General features: G+C 46.9%; 1 protein-coding gene across 2 annotated transcripts in view; it reads right to left on the bottom strand.

The window, feature by feature from the left end:
- The window catches only part of RALGDS (ral guanine nucleotide dissociation stimulator), a 91,296-nt gene extending 69,553 nt beyond the window's left edge, over positions 1-21,743 (bottom strand). The window contains exon 1 of one of the 2 annotated variants that reach the window (XM_079961271.1): positions 21,040-21,743. In XM_079961271.1, the coding sequence (XP_079817397.1) occupies positions 21,040-21,060 (21 nt within the window). In that variant the 5' untranslated portion in view covers positions 21,061-21,743. Of the gene's footprint in view, positions 1-6,759; positions 7,119-21,039 lie in introns of those variants that run through there. The other variant, XM_079961268.1, reaches the window with a different exon arrangement.
- Between the last annotated feature and the right edge of the window lie 4,203 nt (positions 21,744-25,946).

Here is a 25,946-nt window from a genome sequence, read left to right as displayed (position 1 = left end):
TGGATCAGGCCAATGGGCTACCTAGTCCAGCATCCTGTTCTTACACTAGCCAACCAGGTGCCCCCAATGAGAAGACTGCAAGCAGAACCTGACTGCAACAGTGTTATTCCTATTTGCAGTTCTCTACATTTGGTATACAGAGGAGATAGAACTAAGAAATTCCCTGCTGGATTGGGCCAGAAACTCACAGAGGATAGCATCCTGCCTTCGCAGTGACCAACCAGCAGGGGCCAAGTGCAACAGCAGTCTCCCCACTCGCGATTCTCAAGATTCGTACTCGATGTTATCCACTACAGACTTGGCTTTCTAACCACTAGACCACAATAGGTAATTGGCATACCCATTTCCCAGCTGGGAAACTGAGGCTGAGAGAGTGACTTGCCTAGTGCATGTTCCAGAACGGGAATTCTGATCCCAACTACTGATTATGCCTCCCCACAATTTGAAAGCGCAATTTGTTTGCTCAGAAGCGATTCCTATTGTGTTTCAGTGGGACTAACTCCCAGGTAAAGTGGTTGTATAGGACTGCAGTCTTAATGAGAATGTTGCCGGATTTCCGTCATCAAATGCATTGTTATGATCCACAGGCTGTTTCCTCTCCCTGTTACATACTCTCGTGTCAGAGGGCAGAATCAAAAGGTTTTTAAGCAAGGGGGCTATGGAAACAAACTTGGCCAAAAGCAACAAGGGGCACTTGTTCTGAGGAAATCCCCACCCCTTCTGAATTGTCTGGGGGCTCTAAGCATCCTTCTTCCAAGGTGGGTCAGTAGGAAGGGGATAGAACATAATCCTGTCCAGGAGCCAAGCAGTGCCATTGGCAAATTTGTTTTTCATTGTCTGACCTGAACATGCTATAAAAAGATGTAGTTGGGCACGGAATCCACTCAGTCACTATTCTGTTATAACCACTGTTCTGCATGGTAAACAGTTTGGTTAGCAACAAACCTTTTGTATAGTATATTAATGGGCCCAATCCATTCATTGGAGTGGAGGCTGGTCTATTAGGACAACTGAGGGAACTGCCCCACCAACCTTAGTCTGCTCTCAGCCAGCCCCCACCTGCCTGCTTTCTTTCTTACAACCAGTCCAGGGGGTGGCCCTGCCTATCAGCTTCCTCCTCCTTAGTGTAAGTGTTGTCCCTTGAACTTCTCAGGAGGAAAGAGGATGGGGAGAAAACTAGAACTAGTTGGCTCTGCCTGCCATTGGCCCTGGTGTCGCCTACTGTTGGGCTCCCTGCCTTCTGCCCTACCTCCCTCGCAACGGGTACCAACCATCACAGAGAGCACCTGCTCCCACACCATCCTGCTTGCACCTTAAGTTCTGTTTCAGATGGTCTCCCAGTCTGCCCATCCCCTAGGTTGGTGTGGTTGGGTGGCCAACAAGGGAAAGGTCATTCTCTATGGTGGTTCCACAGCTACCAGAGGTTCCAGCTGAACCAAGAGATTCAAATGACAAGAGATTCTAAGTAAACATTAGGAAGAGCTTCCTGGTGGCAAGACACTTTCCACAGTGGAACAGACTTTCTCTTCATTGGAGACTATGAAACAGAGGTTAGGTGTCCATCTTTCAGGGAGTCTTTAGATGTGATTCCTGAATTGCATAGGGGTCGTCTTGATGGTTCCTGGGGTCCCTGCAAATTCTACAATCTATGATTATATGACAATGGGTGGAGTTTTGGATCTCCCACAAAAGTGGGAGACCATTCACACGCTCAACCGTCAGTAGGTTGCTGAGTGATGTGCATTTGTGTGTGAACTGGGCCTTTCTCAAGGGCAGAGGAAGGGGGTGGAGGGTGAGTGGGAAACCAAATAGATCTGCTAGTCCACTCCAAGTCATAATCCCCAATGGAAAACTGCCATGCTGTCCAGAATATGCATGCAAAATTAATCTGCAATCAAGACCTTACACAATGCTGGCTGGCCTCTTAATAGGTACAGACACCAATTAGCAATGCAAAACAAACAGATAACGACCATTAAAGAAGGGGGGGAACACATTAGGTTTTTCTCAGGGATTCAGAAGCATGATTAGCACTTGCTGGAGGAGGGGGGGCTTTTTACCCACCCACATCCAAAGCCAACCAGCACCAAAATATCTTACAGACATCGGCAGTGGCTGCTGCTGCTGCTGCTTCTTCAGCTCCAGGAAAGAAAAAAATGCAGACGGCTTTGGGTTTCCCCAGTTCCCCTCCATCCGCCAGGCGAGTACCACTTACTGTCTCCATGGAGACAGCCACATGCAAAGTTGCTGTGCTGATGGAGCACACTACAATGCAGGATACGGCCCCCTTGTGCACAATAAGATCAGTTGGTTTGCAGGTGGTGGTAGGGAATCTCTAGGAGGCTGTAAAGATGCTGATTTGGAGAGCACAGCCAGCAGCTAAATTCCTCGTTTAACACCTCTAATGACTAGGCTTCCAGGCTTTAATGGATTTAATCAGTAGATCAGCTATGGTGAATCTCAGGCCTGCCAGGCTTCTGCACTTGGTCCGCAAGGCAGCTTCAGAGAAGCCATGCCACAGCTGTCCTGCACACCATATGCAGTACAGTTTAGCATCAGAGGTGAGATGGGAACAAACTGAAAAAAGAGCCAATATAGTGTAGTGGTTGGAGAGTTGGACTAAGACATGGGAGAGACCAGGGTTCAAATCTTCCTCCCTCGGCCACGAAGCTCAGTGGGTTCCCTCAGGCCAGTCACTGCCTCTCTCATCCTAACCTACCTCACAGGGTGGTTGTTCTCGGGATGACACGAGGAGAGAACCATTAGACACCATTTTGAATTGAGATGTGAGACTGAACCTTTCAGAACCGCACTGATTTTAACCAAGTTTTGTGTGATCGTTCCTGAGATCAAGACACAGTTTTTTATCTATGTTTGGATACAGTCGGATAGCATTCTGAATCAACTGCGCTGGTTTTAACCACTGATCTTTTGGTTTCTTAGAACAACTGAGCAAAGTTTAGAAGTCACCTTGGCAATTACACGGCACATAAATAAACAAATCATATCTCAAAAGGCAAGGGCTGGTCCCACTCTTGCTTATTTCAATCTGATGGATCCTGGGAACTGAAGTTGCTGGGGAGTGCAGCTTCATGAGGGGGGAAACTACAGCTCCCAGGATACTTTGTGGGAAACCGCAGGGTTTAAATGTATGGCAAGCATGCAGCCAAAGCACAATCCCTTTGCATCCTTCCTGATAACACCAGTTCAACTTAGCAGACTTTCACCTGAGGTGTCCCTGAATGCTGAATGTGTTAAGTTTTCATAGCCACTCCCCTCCCCTTTTGCTGGGAAATCCAGAAAGCCTTTGCTAGCAGAACAGCTGATGTTGAGGAATGTCTTTGGCCTCCAGGCATGGAGAGAGGAATCTCACGTCATCTGTGGCAGGCAGGCAGGCAGGCAGGCAGGCACATACACACAGACATAAAACTGTGCTGTGTGCTATTAGAGCCACTGGGGGTTGACCCCAAGAGATGTCACTTTGTGCCACTTTTTCCTAGCCCCCCCCTCCCATTTAAGCCCCACAAAACCCTGTGCTGTAGGGTAGAGCTTCACGTCTGAGTGGGGATTTGAATCCTGTTCTACCAAGTCCTTATCTGACATTCTAACCACTACACAGGAGGCGCAGGTTACAGCAACAGCTAAGGCGACATTTTCCCACCTTCGCCACATTAAGCAGTTGGTCCCTTACCTTTCCCGCCCCGACCTGGCCACAGTGATCCATGCGACGGTCACCTCCAGGCTTGACTACTGTAGTTCACTCTACGCAGGGCTGCCCTTGAAACTGTCCCAGAAACTCCAGCGGGTGCAGAATGCTGCAGTGAGGCTCCTCACGGGGTCTCTGCCATGGGAGCATATTCACCCAGTGCTTTACCAGTTGCACCGGCTTCCGGTGGAGTATCAGGTCAGGTTTAAGGTGCTGATTTTGACCTTTAAAGCTCTTTGTGGCTTAGGGCCCTCGTACTTACAGGACCACCTCTCCTGGTATGCCCCGCAAAGGACCTTAAGGTCTATGAATAATCATAGTTTAGAGGTCCCGCACCATAAGGAAGTTAGATTATCCTCCACCAGGGCCAGGGCCTTCTCAGTGATGGCTCCGACCTGGTGGAATGCTCTGTCCCATGAGACCAGAGCCCAGAATGATTTAACTTCCTTCTACAGGGCCTGTAAGACAGAACTATTCTGCCTGGCTTTCAATTTGAACCTGGCCTGACCTTTTGTTCCCCTTCCTTCCCTCCCCCTCCCCTTTTTGTGAAGATTGCCCGCTCTGGGATCCCATAGCTGGTTCTCCCCTGGTCTCCTCGCTGTCCCAAGTGGGACTAATTTAGCCAGCTAGCCCTGGTGATCATCTAATGTTTATTGGATGGATTTCCCCCCTAAATTGATTTTTGATTCTTGATTTTATTGTTATTTATGCTTTATATCATATTTTAAGCTTTTTTGTGTGTTATGTTTTATTTTAGCATCAATTGAGTATTTTAAATTTGTTGCTAGTCACCCTGAGCCTGGTTTCCTGAACCGGGAAGGGCGGGGTATAAATAAAAAATTATTACTCTTTTTATTATTATTATCACACTGCTCCTCCTCAGCTGAACCATGCAGATTAAGCAGTATTGTCATGGTTCAAGGACACAATCCACCCATGCCAAAAGCACTCCAGGAGGTTGCAGAGCAGGACTGTTGAGGAGTGTGGCCTGGGGAGAGTCCCAAGGACCAAAAAGAGAGGCATGGAGGGCCACATCGGGCCTCCAGTCCTAAGATTTCCCACCCCTGTCCTAGAGACTCCACTAGGGCCCCAAAGATCTCCATGAGATCAAATGACCCAGGCCAACACTTTGCAGTCTGAGCCCTATAAAACAAAGTCAAAACAATGCTTGGCAACTTAACAGGTTGCGTCATGAAGTTTATGCTGTGCCTTGCGTATATGATCCATTTATCTTCAAGGGAGAGTTGTGACTGCATCATAGTCTCAGCCTTAACCTTATTGTGTGAACAAAAGCTTGACGCTGCCATTATTCTGCGACCTTTTGAGAATACTCTGCAACCTCTCCTTAATAGTTTTCCTAAGGTGTTTTTTTATATTGCCACAATGGATTTGGTGTTTTTTTTTTTTTTTTTAAAAAAAGATTTCTTCTTCCTCCTAATTTTCTCACTTAAGAAAATTAAATCAATAAACCCACAGATGTTCCAGTTTATCCTTTCTGTCTTGGTTTCATTATGCTGTATAGCTCAAGAGTACCCCTTTGGACAGAAATAGCACAACCAATGTAAGGAATAGGGTTATCACATCAGGAGCATCCCAGACAGTGAGATTTCAGGGCCCAAACCTGAGACCTAGGGTGGGCTCTGGTGACGTCATGGATGGAAGCCTCTTGTGATGTAATGGGGTGGCTTTTGAGATGAAGGTTAATGTGGTGGTGGGTGGGATATAATTTGCAACCAGCTTCTGCTGGGCTGCATGCACGGTCTTCTTAATTGGTTTTTATTGTTCGAGAAGGCACTCTCACCCACCTAGAGATGCCAACCAGTGGATGGTGATGTGTGGATGGTCCAGTATAAATCCACCACTAATGTGCTATTATTGTGCCAATAACATTTCATAAAAGAATAGATCCACACACAAAAACCCCACACCAGTCTAGAGGGACCAAAACAAATTAGCCAAAATCAGGGGATTTTTTTGAGTTGGAACTCATCAGAACTCAGTTCTGGCACCTCTCAGGTGGGCACCACTGCCATAATCAGAGAACAAGGGAGATGTTTGTGGTGAGTTCTGGCACCTCTTTTCCTAGAAAAATAGCACTGCTCAGAATAGTTGCTGATCTACTTCAAATCACCAAGAGATTTATTGCTAGATCTTGATCAGCTTTCTGCCCACAGAGGAGATCCATGTCCAGGTCTCAGCTCATTCACGCTAATTCAGGAGGGAGTTTCAGACAAAAGAACATCTCTCAATCATACCCCTTTTTGATTGGCTCTACACCAGACGACTTGCGGGAGGGTGACAGAAGTCACTGGAAAGGCCGATAAAACCTAACCAGCCTTAGGGTAAAATAAATGGAGAACTGAAGGATGAATAGCCACCCCCTTCCACTTCCCCACTGTCAATGCTGAGAACTGTAAACTCTTGGTGGGCTAAGAGCTGGAGCTGTGCTAGCAGCCAACTCCCAAAACAGAATAGAGGTTTTGAAGGCTTCCGGCACCAGACCTATGTAAGAAGCAGAACGGGTCCAATCCTGCCCTAGCCAATCAGCCATTCTTGCTCTCTGCGCTAAGCTTCCCAACATAATCCTCTCCGCCCTTGCTGGGCACTTGATGAGACTGTCCACCATTGTGCTGAGGACAGGGGTCTCCTCCCCCAAGTTCCTACCCCAACAGCTGATAGAAAAGCATTTAAGGGCTTTTCTGAGTAGCAGAGCTGGAAGCTCTTTCCAAGGTCCAACAGAAATTACCTTCCCCATTTTTTATTTGCAGGGGGGCGGGCAGATGTTCACATAACTGTTTGGGACAATCCACAGAAGGCTCAAGCTGGATTTAAGCAGTATGGGGATTCAAACCCAGAGTCTCAAATCCAAGGTAGAGAAGCATCCCCCAAAATGCTGCTCTCCAGATACATGAAGACCACAGCTGCCATAAGTTATGCTAACTGGGGTTGATGGGATTATAGGCCCAGATACACTGAAGACAGCATTTCAGGGAAATGATGAAACAGAGCAACCAAACACACACTCACACCCATCTCCCAGCTGCCCATCTGACCTTCTTTCTGCCTTGGTAGCTCCTCAGGAACATCACAGAAACTGAAGTCTCCTCTCCCTTCACAAAACGCCTCCAAAAAGACCCTTTTCTTGAACATGCCTGCCGCTTTGGTGGGGTAGCTCTGGCCCTGGATATTTTCCATCCTCGAGGAAGCTCGCTCACATTCTTCATGCCTCGCTCCTTCCAAAACAATGAGTAACACCACCTCCCCACCGCGGCACTCAAACTCCCTGACAGACATGGCCTCACCTGGATGAAGCATGCTTAATATGTCCCTCCCCGTGACCTGGAACGTGGAGTCAGGCAAGGGAGGAGTTAAGGAACTAGGCAACCTGGCTGTTTATCACAACAACATAACCCTCCAGCTAAAAGCTCCAGAAGCGTTAAATGCAAGAGGTACATGTTTAAAAGTGCAGGGGGAACCTTACTTCTTCACACAGCACATAGTTTAGATATGGAATTTGCTCCCATGAGAGGCAGTGATGACCACCAAGGAGGAGTTGATAAATTTACAGAGGAAGACAAAGCTGTCAGTGGCTGCTAGCCATGATGTCTGTTCCATCCAGTGGCGGAGGAAGGTGGGGGTGGTCCGACCCAGGTGTCATCCCTGAGGGGGGTGACATTTGGTGTGCCGCCCGCTTGCGACTCCCAAGCCTCCCTGAGTCATGAAATGCCAAAATGTCAAGGGAGAAGGCCACTGGGAAAGCGGCGCAGCTCTCCATCTTCCCTCGACGGATCGTTTTGACAGCTCTGGAGTTGGGAGAGGCTTGGGAGTCGCGGGCAGGTGGCGCGCCGAATGTCCGCCACCGGCAGCTTACTCTGCCCCCCGTGGGTGGCTCGCTCCACCCCCCAGCTGCAGGGCGCGTGTGCTGCTCCATGCACCTGACCAGCTATCCCGTGCCTGGGAGGGCACCCTCTGCGCCCCGTGACCCCCGGTAGCATGCCCTGCCCCCCTCAGGAGTGTGCCTGCCCTGGGTAGCGTGGGCATATGATCCGCCACTGGTTTTATCTACCTCCAGAGCTTGCCTCTGAATACCAGCTGTTGTGAATCACAAGTGGCGAGAGTTGCTGTCAGGCTCAGGTCCTGCTTGCTGGACTAGACGGGCCACTGGCCTCATCCAGCAAGGCTCTTCTTATGTTGTTAATATTCAAAGAGGGACAGAGATGTGTGTGAACGTATGGATGTGTGTGTGGCTGGAGAATGGCCACATTCAAACCATGCATTAAACCACTGCGATAACACCAAATAATTCTGTAAGCTGTACGTAATATATCTATGGGTGCTGAGAGTGGTTGGGAGACTCCCCTATTCCCCTCCCAGAACTACAATTCCAAAACGGTTTAACAATCAATTCCTCTTCCAAGGGAACTCTTGAGAATCACAGCTCTGTGAGGGGAATAGGAGCCATGGCTGTTTAAAGTGGTATCTGTGGTGTATTATCTGCTACCTGGCGGAGAGGGGGATTGTTGCAAATAGCTATATAAGGAAACCACTCAACCTCCATTTCCTCAACTCTGAGGAAGGCAGCTTCTCTCCCCACTGCTTCCATAAGGCCTCCTTCCAATCCCAACTCAAGTTGGCTGTCCCACAGGGAGGGAAATGAAAGCAGAGGGAAGTTCATTTCAAGGGTATATACATCCCTTTCCCTGTCCCCGGGCTGGCCTGGATTTCTACACACCACTTCACTTACAAGGAAGGAAAGTGAGGGGTGGGTGTTCAGGATGAAAGTGGGTCAGGATCCCCAGAGAGCTTTCTGTTGCTTTGATGGACCCATGCCAGGCCATGGAAAGGCCCTCGATTGACCTCCCTGTTAATGGGTCGGCATCAACTACGCTTTGCCTGAGACTGGGCCCCTTTCTGGAGCTCTGCCCGGATTCCTGGAGTAAAACTCAAGGTGCTAGAGGCTCAGAACTATGGAGAGAGGAAATTCAGCTGCTCAGAGATGGAAAAGGGCAGGAGATATTCCAGGCCTCGTTGTCGCTGGGGAGAAAAGATAGCTGGTTTTTAAAGAGTCTAAATCCCAGAGGTATAGTGATCGACAACAGCCCCTCAAGACGAATCCAAGGCTGTGCACACATTGCACATTTAAAGCACATCCCTAGCCCAAATAATATTGGGAATTGCGGTTTGTTAGCGGCTTCCTACATTCCTCTATGCTAGTGTCTCATAAACTTGAAAGCATTGTTATTGCCTCATTCACTTGTGAGAAAAAGGAGGGCCTACCTGCATTCAGGCAGGGGACAGTCCTAACGTGGTCTGGAGATGTTGGAAGTATGGCTGTTATTGTGGCAAAGCAAATGCTATTACCACTGAGTATACTACATTAAATTCTTTGAAACCAAGAAACTGTCTTGGGTGGGCAACTGTTATTAATTAATTGGGAGAAATTCCACATGCTCAATGGGTAAACAACACTGCTTCATGGTTTAGCACCAATCAAGTGTTTGTGCTTCCATTTTGGAGACAAAGGGGCAACGTCATGTTGAACCCCCAGCCAACCAACCATGCAATGGTGAGGCAGCTTTTGTGAGCACATTCAGGCCTCATTCAAGGGGGCAAACGGGAGCTCAGATTGCAATACCCAAAGCCCCCAGGTCCTTCTGCCAGGTTTGTCATGTCAGTGCTGTGAAAAAGGCGGAATGCATCTGCCAAACTTATTAAAAAACCCCACCATATTGCCATGGCAACTAGGACAGGCTTTGAGGCCTGCTCAGAATTCCAGCCTCTGCCCTGCAAAAATAGGCCCCTGGAGGCGATGCCAGAGCCCCTTTTCAAACAGAACACCCTGCCATTACTAGTGCTGTGACCACAGCCCCAGGGCAATGTGGGATATGGCCCCATGGCATATCTTTACAGATAATATACACAGGACATAGATGAAAAGGGTGGAATCTGAATTATTATTATTTTAAAAAAATATAAACCGAAGGCGAGGCCCAGAATGCAACAGCTATTCCCGCACCACTGGTACATGAGCTTGTGAGAACAATGCCTAAACCAGACATGAGTAACCTATGGGTCTCCAGAGGTTGCTCAACTACAGCTCACACCAGCCCCAGCAAACATGGCCAAGGGTCAGGGATGATGAGAGTTGTAGTCCAGCAACATCTGGAGGGCCACCAGCCAGTGGTAGGCAGAGCCAGAGGCAAACAAGGGAGAGAGCCATGAATTTAATTTGTATGGCAGGCTATACATACTTACACACTCCTCTTGATCCTTCACCTAGGCAAGCAAGAGGCATAATTAAAGTCCAAATGTTCCCCCAGGGCCAAAAAGATAACCAGCTGATAAGCTGAGCTCTCTCGGCTACTCCAGCCTTAGTTTGTTGTTACGTTCAGAGTTTAGATTGCAAGCGCCTTTGAGCAGAGACTTCTCTCTCTTTGCTTATACAAGCACCCAAATATCCTGATGTTTTGTACTCCAATTCCCATCAGCCCCAGCCATCAAGGTAAATGGTAAGGGATTAGAAGAATCATAGTCCAAAACATCTGCAAGGGACATTACTATACATTGAGGAGTTTGCACAAATAAATCATCTTCAAGATTCCCATCCGGTGTTGACAGCAAAATGGCCTCTCTCTTTTCCTCCAAAGGGAAAGAGAAAGATTGAGAAGAAAGCCAAGATCCTACTCCCTGAAAACTCAGTGGCACTTCAGGGTCAGGTCTCCAGAGATGACCCATGGGCCAAATGCGTCACAGCTATTGGGAAATGTCCTCCTTGGTGGGAAAGGCGTTTTCCAACCCAATCCCTCAAGAGCCATTCTCAAGTTATTGCCACTTGCTATTTGCAAAGGAAATAGTTCAGGCCTGGATCACTCATCACAACACTGGGAGAGTAAAGGGCTTCTCCCAAGGAACAAATGAGGGACGAAGGGCTATGCAGATAGTCACAGGTTCAATCTTCAGATAGGGCCAAGAGCGAACCATGCCTGAAATCCTGAAAGCCACTGCCAGTCCATGTTGACAGTATAAGAGCTAGATGAACCAATGGGCTGGCTCTGTATAAGACAGTGTTCCATATGCCTACAAAGCTGTACAACAACCCATGTTCAACCACTTTTGGCTACTGGAGATGACTGCAGTGATCGAACAGCCCTCAGAAAACTAGGGGCATGTTCACATTACGTCATTAGAGCATAGTGAAATTGATTCAGGGTTAGGTCCGTCCGTCCCCCCGAATTTCTCCCCCCCCCCAAGCTGTTCATATCAGCATGTCTTCATTAGAGTCAGATTTTCCCCATTTGTCTACACACCAGGGGTCTTTGACGGCTGTGCGTATCTTGACCGTCTGCAAAGGTGTTCATACCTTGACTGAAGATGAATTAGGAACGGCTTGAAGACTGCAGTAAGCGTGAAGCTGGCTTGAGAAAACAATGCAACACACAGTTGTATTTTATAACAAAGTACAGGATACATATGCAGTTTGGATAACATCATGGGAACACTGATTAATAACCCAGGACTGGAAGCATGGTGAGTCAGTGGGAATGTGAACACAATTTATATGTCAGTGAGAAGACTATGATCTATATCCAATGCTAGTCCTCCAATGGTAGTAGACTCATTGAAATTAACAAACATACGTAACTTAAACCCACTAATTTCAATGGAAAGTTAGATGGATTAATGCTAGATGGTAGCAGTACTTGGAATAAACTAGCTCAGGCCACATTCACAACATACATCTAAAATGCTATGATACCACTTTAAGCAGTCTCAGCTTCCCCAAATTAATTATGGCAGCTATAGTTTGTTAAGGGTGCTGAGAGTTGGTAGAAGACTCCGCTATTCCCCTCCTATTGCTATAATTTCCAGAGTGATTTAACAGTCAATCCCTGTTCCCTGGGAACTCTGGGAATTATAGCAATAGAAGGGGGAATAGGGGAGTCTCCTACCAATGCTCAGCACCCTAAACAAACTAAAGTTCCCAGAATTCTTTAGGGAAGCCATTACTTTTTTAAGTGCCGTTGTAGCACCATAAACATGTGGCGTGAATGTGGCCCCAGAATATCTGAACTATGCCTGAGAGTAACTCCCATAACTGCCACATGAACAGAACATGAATTAAGTTTGCTTTGGGGTTTAATAAACCACAGCTTAGCATTGCCATTTAATCCTTCAACAAATTCATGAGGCCTGGCAGCAGAGTTTGATGCTTTGGTGTCAGACGGCAACCTTCATCATGTCCATTTCCTGTCTCCAGCACTGACAGAATTGAGATGAAGATGTCCAGACATTCCCACTGAGAGAACGAAAATAAGCCCCAGACATCCTGCGGAACAGGTGAGGCCCAGTTCCAAGAGGGACTTGAGATGCAGGCAGAAAGATAACCAGCTCCTCCTAGGCACAAATCACAAGAAACTTAAAAAGAAAAAAGTATTGTCCATTTTTGTGAGCTCAGTCCTGTCTAGAAGGTCAACCCATTTATCAAATTATCCAGCAGAGAGGGTGCTGGTATTATTTTGCTGTTAAGTGTTTTTACCCCACCCCCACCCCTGGCAACCTTTGGAAAAAAAGAAATTTATCCTGGATGCAGCCCGTCACCCTTGACGTCAAGCCCACATGCACAAACATTTTCTTTGACCGCTGGCCAAACGGTGCACGAGGCAGGAAGGACAAAAGAAAATGGATGTGGAGAAGATTCAATAGAGAAAACAAAAGCTCAGTGAAGACGTTTGACTGCACATGATGTCACGTGTGGAGTTGCTTTAGTGCAGGGATGGCCAACGTGGTGCCCTCCAGAAGTTGTTTGGCTACTACTTCTATCATCACTAACAACTGATCGTGCTTGCTGAGGCTGACGGGAGTTGTAGTCCCAACAACATCTAGAGAGCACCACGTTGCCTATCCCTGCTTTATTATTGCAGGCAAAATCAGTTGCACTGAATTCTCATTTAAATCAACAGGGCTAAAGTCATGACTACACAGGAATCCGCTTTATCAGAACATTGGTCCACCTAGCTCAGTATTGTCTACACTGACTGGCAGCAACTCCCCAGGGTTTCAGGAAGGAGTCTCTCCTCCCTGGGCACTGAACCTCTGATCCAAAGGTAAAACAGCTAAAATCCAAGATTCCAGTCCTCATGATTCTGAAATATTTATATTCCACTATTCATTAAAAAACAACACCCAGAGCAGTTTACAACTACTATACAATGAAGGCTAATTTAAACAGTCCCACTGAAACTTGTCTTCTGCTGAGTCAGCGTATTGGTCCATCTAGCTCAGTGTCATCTACACAGACTGCCAGCAGACAGGCATTCAGGCAGAAGCCCACCTGATCTGGAGATGCTGGAAGTTGAACAGGGAATGTTCTGCACACCAAGCAGAAGTTATAACACTCAACTAGAGGTAGACGTGGTGCTTAAAGGGCCAAATCCTCATGAAATTTATTAGCATTTTAGTGCAAATTTCTCCTAACACATACACACACACACACACACACACACACAGAGAGAGAGAGAGAGAGAGAGAGAGAGAGAGACAGAGAGACAGAGAGACAGAGAGAGATCTATATTTGGATTTAGCTTTGACTCAATAACACTTTTTTGCAGCCATTTCCCCATACAGAATGCACATTCGTATGCAATTTTCATTAAAAGATTCATTTTTATGGTCACTTCTCCTCCATATATGCATTTTTGTAAACACTCTTTGGTTGGAGACTGGCATTGTAAAATTCATATATGTGTGAATTTCGAAAGATGGCTGAGTTTTGGTTCTCGTGTCAATTCAGAAAGCACAAATCAGGTTGCACTGCCTTTAAATGAGGACTGAATTCAATTTCTCCCCCCCTCCCTTAATAACTCGTCCCCACTCTTGTGGAAACACAGGGTGTGAAGCCTTGCTTGAGAGGAGAATTAGGCAACATAAAGCAACCAAGGCCAGCCCATGTCAAAAACCAAGGCCAGCCCATGTCAGAACAGTGACATTTTGCCAAATTGAAAATGTCTAGGTGGGAAATTCTGCTTTGGCTTCAGCTGTAAGCTGTGAGAGGCCTAGTCTTGCCTGGAATTCTGAAGTGTTTTGAGAGGGAACACAAGAATACAAAATCATTGTAACACAAAACAGCTTACACCACACAGTCAATGTGTTAGTTACTGAAGTGGCGTAAGACTCTTCACTGCTTTAACCTGGTGAGAAGAGAAGGGAGGGACAACCTAATATAAACAAAGCAGAAGGCTCCCCCTTCTGGCTGGCAGAAATGCAGCAAGGACCTCTGCTTGGAGCAGTGTTCTTCCCCCTCTGTTGTTGAATTACAAATCTCATCCTCCAGACCCAGTTTAGCCAACAGCCAGGGGTGATGCGGGTTTCAGTTCAACAACAGCTGGAGATCTATAGTGGAAGACCACTGACTTAGAGGAGGCCTCCAGATGTTGCTGAACTGCAACTCCTATTGTCCCCTGACTGTTGGCCATGCTGATGGGTACTGATGGGAGTTGGAGTCCCACACTATACAGAGGGGCACAGATTCCCCAGCTCTAATCTAAGGAGAGGCATTGTCCCCTCTCTCTCCTATGAGGGAAGGCCTCTTTTAAATAAGAGGCATTCCTCCATCTCTTGTAGGCTGTTTCGCAGATCAGGGCTGGGAAACTTGTGTTCTTCTAGTGATCTTTAGACTCCAACTCCCATCATCCCTGGCTGTTGACCATGCTGGCTGGGGCTGATGGGAGCTGGAGTCCAGCAACATCCATAAACCTACAAAAGTTTTCCACCCCTGGCTCAGAATAATTCCTGGGAGTTGTTCCAAGAGAATCTCCAGCTCTTTCTCTCAAAGGGAACAGATTGTCCAAAGCATTCAACACAAAGTGCACACATACATACTATGCATGGCCAGAGAGGAAGGTCTCTTTTGCACACTTGTTGCATGACTGGATTTTGGCAGGTGCAGCCTGCCCTAAGGAGAAAAAAATCATTTAATCAAACTCATATTTCATTGCTGATTGGGACGTAATCCTTGATCAGGGAGGGTGGTGCTGGTCAGAGCTGGCAAAAGGTCAAAGTGGATGATTTTCTTTATTTAAGGCTTGTATGCGTAATAAAAAATTAAGCAGACATAGCCCTAACTACCTTTGAAGGTGACCCAGAAACTACAGTGGTACCTCGGGTTACATAGGCTTCAGGTTACACACGCTTCAGGTTACAGACTCCGCTAACCCAGAAATATTACCTCAGGTTAAGAACTTTGCTTCAGGATGAGAACAGAAATCGTTCTCCAGCGGCACAGCAACAGCAGGAGGCCCCATTAGCTAAAGTGGTGCTTCAGGTTAAGAACAGTTTCAGGTTAAGAACGGAGTTCCGGAACGAATCAAGTACTTAACCTGAGGTACCACTGTACAACTAATCCAGAATGCAGCAGCTAGACTGGTGACTGGGAGTGGTCGCCGAGACCATATAACACCGGTCCTGAAAGACCTACATTGGCTCGCAGTACGTTTCCGAGGACAATTCAAAGTGTTGGTGCTGACCTTGAAAGCCCTAAACAGCCTTGCCCCAGTATACCTGAAGGAGCGTCTTCACCCCCATCGTTCAGCCTGGACACTGAGGTCCAGCTCTGAGGGCCTTCTGGTGGTTCCCTCACTGTGAGATGTGAGGTTACAGGGATCCAAGAAGAGGGCCTTCTTGGTAGTGGTGCCCATCCTGTGGAATGCCCTCCCATCAGATATCAAGGAAATAAATAACTATTTAACTTTTAGAAGACATCTGAAGGCAGCCCTGTTTAGGGAAGTTTTTAATGTTTGATGTTTTATTCTGTTTTTAATCTGTTGGGAGCAGACCAGAGTGGCTGAGGAAACCCAGCCGGATGGGCGTGGTATAAATAATAATAATAATTATTATTACTACTACTACTAGCACAAGCATTTCTTAGCAGAGGTGAAGAACCTGGAAGGGTGGGGTTCAAATCCCTTCTCATCCACGAAGCTCACTGGGTGGCCTTAAGCCAGTCACTCTCTCCAGGCCTAACCTACCTTACAGGGTTGTTGTGCGGGGGGAAAGAAAGAAGCCTGTATGCCATGAACTCCTTGGAGGAAAGGTAGAATATGGCTGCTTTTAACAGCTATTAAAGCTATTTTTCAAAAAAACATGGACATAAATGGATATCTGATTACTTTAAAATATTCTAGGACCACTTTTACAGACCTAAAAGAGAAAGCTGAGAAAGGGAGGGGGGTTGGGAACTATAATTGACAGATAAATTAATTTGGGGAAGTGATGTGCATGCAGAGGGTCCGAGGTTAAACCCCCAAGGGCATCTCCAGGTATGAAAAGCATGGAGTCATAGTAGAAAATACTGAGCTACGTGCACCAATGGTCTGATTCAGTAGAAGGCAGAATCCTAAATAAAATGAGAACTAGAAACTTGATTCCCTGCAAGTGAAAGCTGAGGTTCTCTGAATGCCAATGCTGCACCACATTCTGAGACTTGTGTCTCTGTGTTTGCTGTCAAGACTTTCTTCCACTTCTGCATTACACACAGTCCCTTAAACCTGACATAACCCCAGCCTTCTTGAACACTCCATACTTCCATAAAATCAAGTGCATTTAGATCTCATGACTTGTAGTCAAACCACAAGACTTAAACACAAAGAATGAAACTGATTCTTCACACATACAACCACCTACACAACCGCATTACTGTACAACAGCAGATGATATAAATCAGAACACCATCTGCTTCTGCAGCACAGAAGCAGTTCAACAGTTAAATGTCTGGACCCACCTGTGGCAACCATATCTGCATTGAAGGCAAGCAGGCACTTTCCTTCAGAATAAGGGCTGTTGATAACTTGTGGCTAGACTCTGGTGCTTCTATAAAGTGAAGGTTTTGTAACAAACACTTCGTTAGACCAAACACCAGAGAAAAAGAAAGACTCTCATGCCCACTGCCAGATGTTTTCATAAGAGGCAGGATGTGAAAGAGATATATTTCTTGATAAGCCTGCCAAGGTTATTTTAAATATACTCTTCTTAGACAGAGGAGATACCCATAAAGGAAGGTAAAAGGAAGGGGGGAAATATATAACATTTCCAATTCATTTCCACGGTATGGCTTTAAATCAAAGCAAGTATGGCACCCCCACTCTCCTGAAATAGAATTGATGGCTAAATGGAACCTCCAGGTACAGCTGCAGTCTCTCTCCAACATACCAAATACTGGGCACCTGTGGTATAGTTTTGTACATAAGAAGGATCTAGTCCAGCATCACGTTCTCACAGTGGCCAACCAGACGCCCCAAAAGGAAGGCCACAAGCAGAACAGGGACGCAACAGCAACTCTTCCCCTCCTGCGGTTTCCAGAAACTGGCAATTCAAAGTATTACTGCCTTCAAAAGAGGAGGTAGAACATAGCAACTGGCATTAGTCACCATTGCTAGCCTTATCCTCTGCAAATTTGTCTAATCCTATTTTAAAGCTATCCAAGTTGGTGGCCGTCTTCTTGTTGTGTTCAATTCTGGACTTAATGGTATTATGGAAGGGGGTGCTATTTAGATGGTAATGTGTATTCTGTGCTTCAAAATATGAAAAAACCAGCCCTTCGCCAAGTGGAATCTCCCTTGCCAAGTGGAGTTCTGGACCCTGGACCCCAAAATCCTTCCCTGATGGCACCATTGGGGGGACAGATATCTGAGTCGGAATATTGCTTTCATGCTCTTATTGGGGGTTTTCCAGCAGCCAGCTGGGAAAATGTGTTGGATCCTTTGGCTACTTAAGTCACGTAAGGCTTAAAACGAGAGTTAAAAATCCCAAAGAGGCTTGTCCTCCAGCTATGACATTGTCCTGGAATTGAACAGAGGGGCACCTGGGTTGTGCAGAGCGAGCATTGAGTAACACACATATGCAAGAGGGAGAGAATTTCCAGTACCGGTGCTGTGCCAAACAGTGGAGGCTGGTCTATTAGGGATGAAATGGGCACTACCCTATGAACTTCAGTCTGCCCTCAGCCAAACATCCTCTCTCAGCCTTGTGCAAAGCTTGTCTGAGGCCCAAGGTGGGAGTCTTGTTAGAATAAAGTTATAAACTCAAGCAAAAAATTGGCCGGTCCCTGGTGGGGCCCCCAGCCAGCTTAGTCCTCTGAGGTCCAGGGTAAGTGTACCCGACTGAGCGCCCTCCTGGCATGGGCTTGCTTTCTTACAACCAGTCCAGCAAGTGGCACAGACTGCCAGCTTCCTCCTCCTCCTCTTCCTTAGTTGCTTTTGCAGAACTCATTAGTGAGGAGGATAGGAACAAAACAAATAATTAGTTGGCTCTGCCTCCACTTGCCATTGGCCCTTTCTCCACTCATTACTGGCCCCATCTACTTCTTGGGCTCACTGCCTTCTGCCCCACCAGGCCAAACAGGCACAAACCATTACTGCTCCTGAAACACTGGTTGCTCAGACCAACTGTAGGAGACAAGTTAATATCCTTTCCTACTAGGGTTGTCAGACCTCCAGGTCTGACGCAAAGTCTCCCAGTTTGCCTGGCCGTCTCCAGGCAGCAACTGATTGGCATGAATCTCCAGGTATGCGAGGTGGCCTTTAATAATAGTAATAATGACAATAAAAATGATGATGACGACAGTGCATACAACTTGCAAGCTTCAGCCCAGCAGGAGCTGACTGCAAATTATAGAAGGGACACACTGGGGTGGCTCTCCTCTGCTCTCCTCTCCCAATTAACCTCCATCTCCAAAGCCCACCCCTGTGACATCACTAGGAGGCCTCCCCCCGTGACATCATCGGGGCCGCCCCAGATCTCAGATTTCAAATCTCAGGCTCTGGGATACTCCTGAACTGGCCAAATTAGTGAATATTCTTTTCCTATGTCGCTGAGGATCATGGTGGGACACAAATTTCCCACTCCACAAAAGTGACTTCTCCAGCATCCTCCAAACACTGCAAGGATTCATGAGAAGGGATGACAGGGATCTCAAACTATGTTAGACAGGTTTCCTGAAAGTAACCTTTTTCTTTCTAGGCAACTCCTGGTTCCCTCTCATGGTGGGAATTAAATGAAATTCTTGAGGTTGAATTCCCTCACCCCCTAGCAAAGCAGGGATGGCGTAATACAGCTAAGAGCACGTCCTCTCGGCAGAGGTGAAGGTGATAATTTGGCAAACCCACAAAAGCATCAACCCCATTACGCAAAATGTTTTTTTGTGGGCTAACTGGAAGGGGTGGGGGAGAGCTAGAAGTGCCAGGGCTTCAGAGCTGGCTGGAAGCCCAGTCCCAAATTTAGATGAGTACATCTGGTGTGGGAAGGCCTACGGCACATGCTCAGAGGCATTCCATAATTATATCATCAGCATTATTAATCCACGAGTCCTGGAGCTGGTTCCTAGGAACAGAAGAATATGCCTTCTACTGAGTCAGACCACAGGTCCATCTAGCTCAGTACTATCTACACTGACTCAGGGATTCAGGTTGGGATCTCTCACAGCCTTACCTGGAGATGCCAAGGATTTAATCTACATGCAAGGAAGCTACTCAACCACTGGTGTGGCCTGTTGAAAAGCAGGTTGCAACAAACATAATATGTTTTAAAACACATCACACACACACACACCAAGAATCCTGGGAACTGTAGCTTTTGCCCCCTCACAGTGGTACAATTCCCAGCAGCCTTAAAGAACTACAGTTCCCAGGATTATTGAGAGGAAGTAATGTGCTTTAAATCCTAAGAACACTTGGGGGAAGGGATGCCACCTTCTTTGCCAACCAGGCACCCTCTAGAAGTTTTGCACCACAACTACCAGCGTGCTGGCTAGGGCTGCTTAGAATTCCAGTTCTAAACTTCTGGAGGGTTGGCAAAGGCTGTGTTAGTGGGAAGCACTCAACACATCCTCTGAGATAGCCTCCCCTTCTAATTCATGTGATCTTCACCACTTCCAAAGTGGAAGCCCTTGTGTATATATATTCGTTTCCAGAATGTCCTGAAATTGCAATTGTTCATGTACATCTTTTTTTAGTTTCATCTGGTCTCCACTCCCCCCCAACCCACAGTCAACTCGAGAATTGCCTTCCTGGATTAGAGTGGGGGGGGGGAACCCTCTGAGACCAGCTAGTCAGAAGCATCACAGAGCTCAAGACCAAGGACTTGGAGGAATAGCCTTTCATGATCACCTAACCCTTGGTTTGTACTGAAAGGCAAACTGCTCCTGAAAATGGAGGTTCTATTTTGCTGTCATAGCTCATACAGCCACCAGTCAACCTGTCTTCCTCCTCTCTAATCGTACTGTAAGAATACAAGGGCTTTTGTGCTGGATCAGGCCAAAGGTCCATCTTAGCTCCTCCCTTTCCAAGAAGCTCAAACATAAGGCAGGGAGGTGACTGATAAGGTCTTCCTCATAAAAGGATTCAATCAGCTTCTGTATATCCTGGCCGACTGTAGACTGAAGCACTGTGGGGCAGAGACCAAAGCATTTTCATTTATGTTATGTTGTCAGATGCCACACACAGCATAAGCTGGGGAAGGGCCATAGTTCAGTGGCAGAGGGGCCCAGGTTCAATCCACAGTGACATCTACAGGTAGGGCTGGGGGAGAGTCCCTGTCTGAAACCCTGGAGAGCAGCTGCCAGTCGGTGTACGCAGTACTTAGCAAGAGGGGCCAATGGACTGACTTCAACAGAAGTCAGCTCCCCAGCCCTTCCTTAAATTCAGAATCATGAGGACTGGAATCTTACTTCCTTTTTTAGGGGGGAATGCCAAAGCTTAGTGGTAGAACACTTGATCTGCATGCAGAAGGCTCTGGGTTCAATCCCTGTTGTCTCCAGGTAAGGCTGGGTGATAACTGCTGCCTGAAATCACAGAGAGCTGGTGTCAGACAGCATAGATTGTGCTGATTTAGTATAAGACACCTTGCTAAATTCCTATTTATCTCAGCCTTTAATTCTGAGCCATTCTTAATAGTTTCTTAATTCATTTTTAGGGAGGAAAGTCATAGCAGAGAGGTAGAGCTCAATCCCCAGCCCCTCCAGGTAGAGACCCCTTGGAGATCTGCTGCCAGTCAGTGTAGACAGTACTAAGCTATATAAGGCAGTTTCCTTTCAACAACAACAAGAAGCAGTTCTGACTAAATAAGCCACCTGTCCGTTTTCCACCTGCTGGCAAACCCCAGATCGCAAACTCTCGGGGGCGAAGACCTGCCTATTATTCCCCCCCATTTGTGGGGGGTGGCTGCTCTTTCGCTTGCGCTGCAAAGCATTACCAGGGGGTTGGACTAGATGCCCCCTTCGGGCCCCCTTCCACCTCTACCATCACGATTATTTTCTAGCCTTTGCAAAAGCGCGCGTCCTTTACCTGGCTATCCAACATCATCATCTCCCGCTCATCGTTCCCAAAGGCTGTTTGAGGAGAAAAGGCGCAGGAGAGGAATCCACTCAGGGTCGCTTGCCCTGATCGCCGGGTCACTCACTGGTCGCTTGCCATGCGGTTATAAATCCAGCTCAGGAAAGGGCTCTCTCTCTTTTACGCCTTGTCAAGAGTCCTTGCTGCCTGGCTTAGCCCAGTTAAGAAAGGCGGCCGCGGCAGCAGGTCTCCAGCGAGCCTGGCGATGCTCCAACCCCTGCCAACACCACCCGGGAGTAGCTCAGCGTCTTCTTGGCAAGCCCATAATAATCCCGTCTTCCTGATCTCCTTCTCCGGGCGGAACTAGGGCGATTCCCAGCCGGCGGCTCCATAAAACTCTCTTATACACGGCAGCCGCTTTTTGCGTCCAGCAAAGGAGGAATTATTATTTTTCTCTTCGCCACCAGCACAGTCTCGTTGCTAGTCAATTTCGCTTCCCTCCGCCTTCCCCGTCCTCTTCAATTTCCTATTGTTGTCTCCCCGCGCTGCTTGGGGAGAGGAGCGCCTCGCTGCTTCCCTCCTGGTCGCTCTCCTGCAAAAAGAGGTCCATGGGTGAAGAGAAAGCAGGAAGAGGAAGGGGAAAAATGGATCTGCTTTTGGGGAGTCTGGAGACAGAGAGAGACAGCGCTCTGAATGTTGCGCGCAGCTTGCAACAATTTGCAAAGGGCGGGGGTAGTGAGCGTGCGAAGGGGAGGGGGGGGACTGAAATGACTCAAACAGCCGCCAGCAGGCTTTTAAAAGATCGCCTCTTCGCTTTACTCTGCTCCCCGTCTCCCACATATTTTTTCCAAGCTAGCAAACGCCACCTCGCGTTTCCAAAACACAGTAAACCGCAAGGCCCCTGAGCGCGTGCAGAGTGTTTTCCCCTCCTCGAAGGCGAATCTATATAACCTAGATAAAGGTTGCCTAATAAGGAGGCGTCTCTAGTTGACTTGGTGGTTGACTGCACCCAGACTGGCTGCAGACAGGCCTACAGGGAGAAAATTAAAGGGGTTGTTTTGTAGGGATCTAAAGGATTCTGAGCATGAACAGAACAGCCAAACAACAGTGGAACAAAGTTAGGGTTTTTTTTTTAATAATCTGAGGGCTAAATTTATTCTCAACATGTGCAGAGTGCCTGATTGGATTTTTATAAAGATGCACCAATGTAGGCAAATACAGAAATTTTCTTTTGTTTTTGTTGTTTTTCAAAATATAGATGGGCACAAGGCATATATATATATATATATATATATATATATATATAATGTTTTAACAGCCTAAAGGAAAAGGATCAAGTTCATCAGTTTTGTTTAAGTAATTAAACTAAATAATTGTAATCAGGTTGTGAATAAATTGTTACTGTTTCAAATTTTATTTTGTTATTATCTTCCTTAGAAGGGCCATAGATCAGTGTCTGAGTATCTGTCCTGCATGCAGAAGCATCTCCATATAGGTCTGGGAGAGGTTCCCTGCCCCAAATCCAGACAACCTGCTGCCAGTCAGTGTAAACAATACCGAAGACACAGTAGATGGCAGCTTCTTATTTAACCCGGCCTTTAATGCAGAACTGTAAGGACTCACTAGAATCTTACTTTATCTTTAGAGGAAGGGGTGTAGCTCAGTGGTACAGCATCTGCTTTGCATGCAGAAGGTCTCAGGATCAATCCCTTGTGGTGTCTCCAGGTATTATTATTGTTGTTGTTTAGTCATTTAGTCGTGTCCGACTCTTCGTGACCCCATGGGCCAGAGCACGCCAGACACTCCTGTCTGTTGTTGTTGTTGTTGTTGTTATTTATTAAATTTGTATAGAGCTGGGAGAATGCCTGGAGAGCTGCTGCCAGTCAGTGTAGACAACATTGAACAAGATGGACCAAAGTCTGACTCAGTATAAGGCAGCTTCCTATGTTCATGCAAACCAGTATTCTGATTAATACTTTTTATGGGGTAGGGTAAGGGGCACTGGGGATGAGTTTATGGAACCAAGAAAGTGGTAGCACGAAAAGGTTTAGGAACCATTACCTTAACAACTACACCACAGGTGGAACAGGTTTTTTTTGTCCAGGTCCTCTGCATGGGATATTTCCACTGTAGGCTCAGTCCCCGGGCCTGCAACATGTGCTCTTAACAGGAACAGAAGACCCAGCAGGGCCCTTCCAATTAACGGCCCCCCAGCGCCCTGCAAGGCTACGGCATATAAAGCAATGCCCGCCCCCAACCGCTTGATCTCCATTCACACTGAAGCCTGAACATTTTGAGGCACCCCCGGGGATGCTGCGGAGGTGAACAGAAGCTCCTGGAACCAGCCTTGCCTAATCAATTTCATGCCAGCAGTGAAGAGGGCAGAGCAGCGGTGGTGGCGATGGTTGCTCTGGTAACGCGAAGTCTGCCTATATTCTTATTTTTTTCATAAAAGAGCATTTTGGGTTTCAAGAGTCGAGGATGGCGACAAGCGTGATTCAGCCGGTGCCAGCAATCGTGGGGTGGGGTGGGGTTAGACCACCACATGAGACTAGGCCAGTGTATGTGTGGGCTGCAGCTCAAAACCCCACCACCACCACCTTATCATGCTTTCATTGATGCGGGTGTCAGTATCTATTCCCACCCACCTTATTTATTTTATTGCGCGTATATCCCATCTTTTCCTGCAAGGTGGTGTACATGGTTCACGCCAACCCAAGGTGGTGTACATGGTTCACACCAACCCCACGCCAACCCTGTGAGGTAGGTTACATTGAGAGGCTGGGCCAAGGTCACTCAGTGAGCATTTAACAGGGGTGCCAATTTAAATAAAATATTGGAGGGGCCCAGGTAAACCCTGACACACACACACACACAATTTGAATGGGAATTTCCAATAAATTTGAGTGGCCTGGGTCACTCAAATATTTTGGGAGGTGTTGAAGACTCCACTGGTTCTAGGGGTTGGCTCCTATGAACCCTCATATACTACTTGCAAGTAGACAAGCGATTCTGGGTCCGTAAGTGCATGCAGTGTTGTTGCTCTTTAGCGTGGATGAGCTTGTGGTAGCATACATTAACATATTCCCACCCCCATGTGAGGTTGGTCTGCCAGCAAAGAAACAACTCAAACATCAATGGACTTCTGCAAGGGATAGTCCGCCATCTGCTGGCAAAGATGCTGCAAGGCTATTCCTGTCTCTTTTGTTTCGCAATCTACACTGCAGGGTTCAATATTTTAATCCTGTGACATAGGTACCAACTCCCTGGGGCCCTTGGTGTCCGAGCACCCACAAAATTCCCCATGAAGGGGCCGGGCACCCACAAATTTCAGTGCCAGGACCATGCACACTGCATGGCACCCACAGCCCCGGGCACCCATGGTCACGGGGCCAAGCTGGCACTCCTGCCCTGTGACTGGGAATCATTTTCAGCCCAAGGGCAGCATATGCAGGGAATTTGAACTCAGATCCTGCCCCAGCTAAATTCCTAACATATTGGTCACAGCCTCACACGACATTTTTGGGCTTAAGGGTAGTGATTTCTGTGAGCGTCAATACTCTTTATTTTGCTTTTATTGATTGCATTTATATCCCAACTTTTTTTTCTTCAAAGAGCTGAAGGAGGTGCACATAGTTCTCCCCCTCATTTAATCCCCAGAACAGGCAGTGCTGGGTCCAAAGTCACCCAGTGACCCACATGGCTGAGGTGGGATTTGAACCCTGCTCTCCGAAGTCCTAGTCAAACACTCCTCCAACCACTACACCACACTGGCGCACATACCTGACGGTTATGGGCATAGCCAGTATTTTTTTTTTTGCATGGGGCAGGCCTTTTGTGGAGGGGGGGCAGAACCTCAGTTGGCTATGTACGTTTATGTATTTTTATTGATTGGGGGGCAGGTGCCCCTCCCTGTCCCGTCCCCCGTCCCCCAGCTCTCCCTTGGCTATGCTCATGCTCACAGTACTGGGTTGTGGCTTACTGGGATCATGGTTCCATTTGAAGCTGTCACCTGGCATCCTCACACAGTTGCGAGGGCCTCGGAGGCCTAGCAGGGCCTTCCTATGCCTCCCCCTGCATCTAACACAGCCCTCTGAACAGGCACCAGGCAGCTGGACTGAGCCACTCTGTTAGTTTATTGTTCAAGCCTAATTTCACCAGTGGGGAAGGCTCTGACTATATGTATTTATTTATGTATCTATTCATTAATTGCAAGTGTATATATATATATATATATACACACGCCATGTATATATTTATATATGGTATTATTATCCAAATACTATATATATATATATATATATATATATATATATATGCATTCCAAATATTGTTTTACTCAATGCTATTTTTCTAGAAAAAGAGGTGCTGGCTGCAAAAAACAAAATAAAAATATAGGCCATATATCTTTCTCCCTCTTCAATTAATCACAATAACCTTGTGGGGTAGGTTAGGCTGAGGCAGTGATGGGCCCGCAAAGTTGCACCCAGTTAAAGCTTCATGGCCAAGTGGGGGAATCTGAACCATAGTCTTCCTTGGGTCCTAGTACGACATTCTAATCACTATGCCGTACTGGCTTTCAGGCGCCTGGTTAAAACGGTTTTCTTTCAGGAAGGCTTTGCACTTTGCGAACGTTCCAATGTTTCCAACGTTTTGATCATACATTTTGCATTTTGTATTTTCAGTGGGGGTTTTTTCATAGAGAGGTTTTTTTTTTAAAAAAACCACACATACCAGGGGATAAATTCCTTTTTTAAAAAGTAAAATAAATAAAACTTTCCCACAATGCCTGTAATCCAGGCATTCTGGGAAAGATAAATGATGGCCAGGCCGAGTCACCCAGCTGAGCATTGATAAACACATGGTGGGGGGCTCCAGTGGTTATTTTACCTGCGGCAGGGTGTGGGTCTTGGATTCTG

The sequence above is a fragment of the Podarcis cretensis genome (genome assembly GCF_951804945.1).
Source record: "Podarcis cretensis genome assembly, chromosome: Z".
In the NCBI taxonomy this organism is placed as follows: domain Eukaryota; kingdom Metazoa; phylum Chordata; class Lepidosauria; order Squamata; family Lacertidae; genus Podarcis; species Podarcis cretensis.
This window is presented reverse-complemented; position numbering and strand designations above follow the sequence as displayed.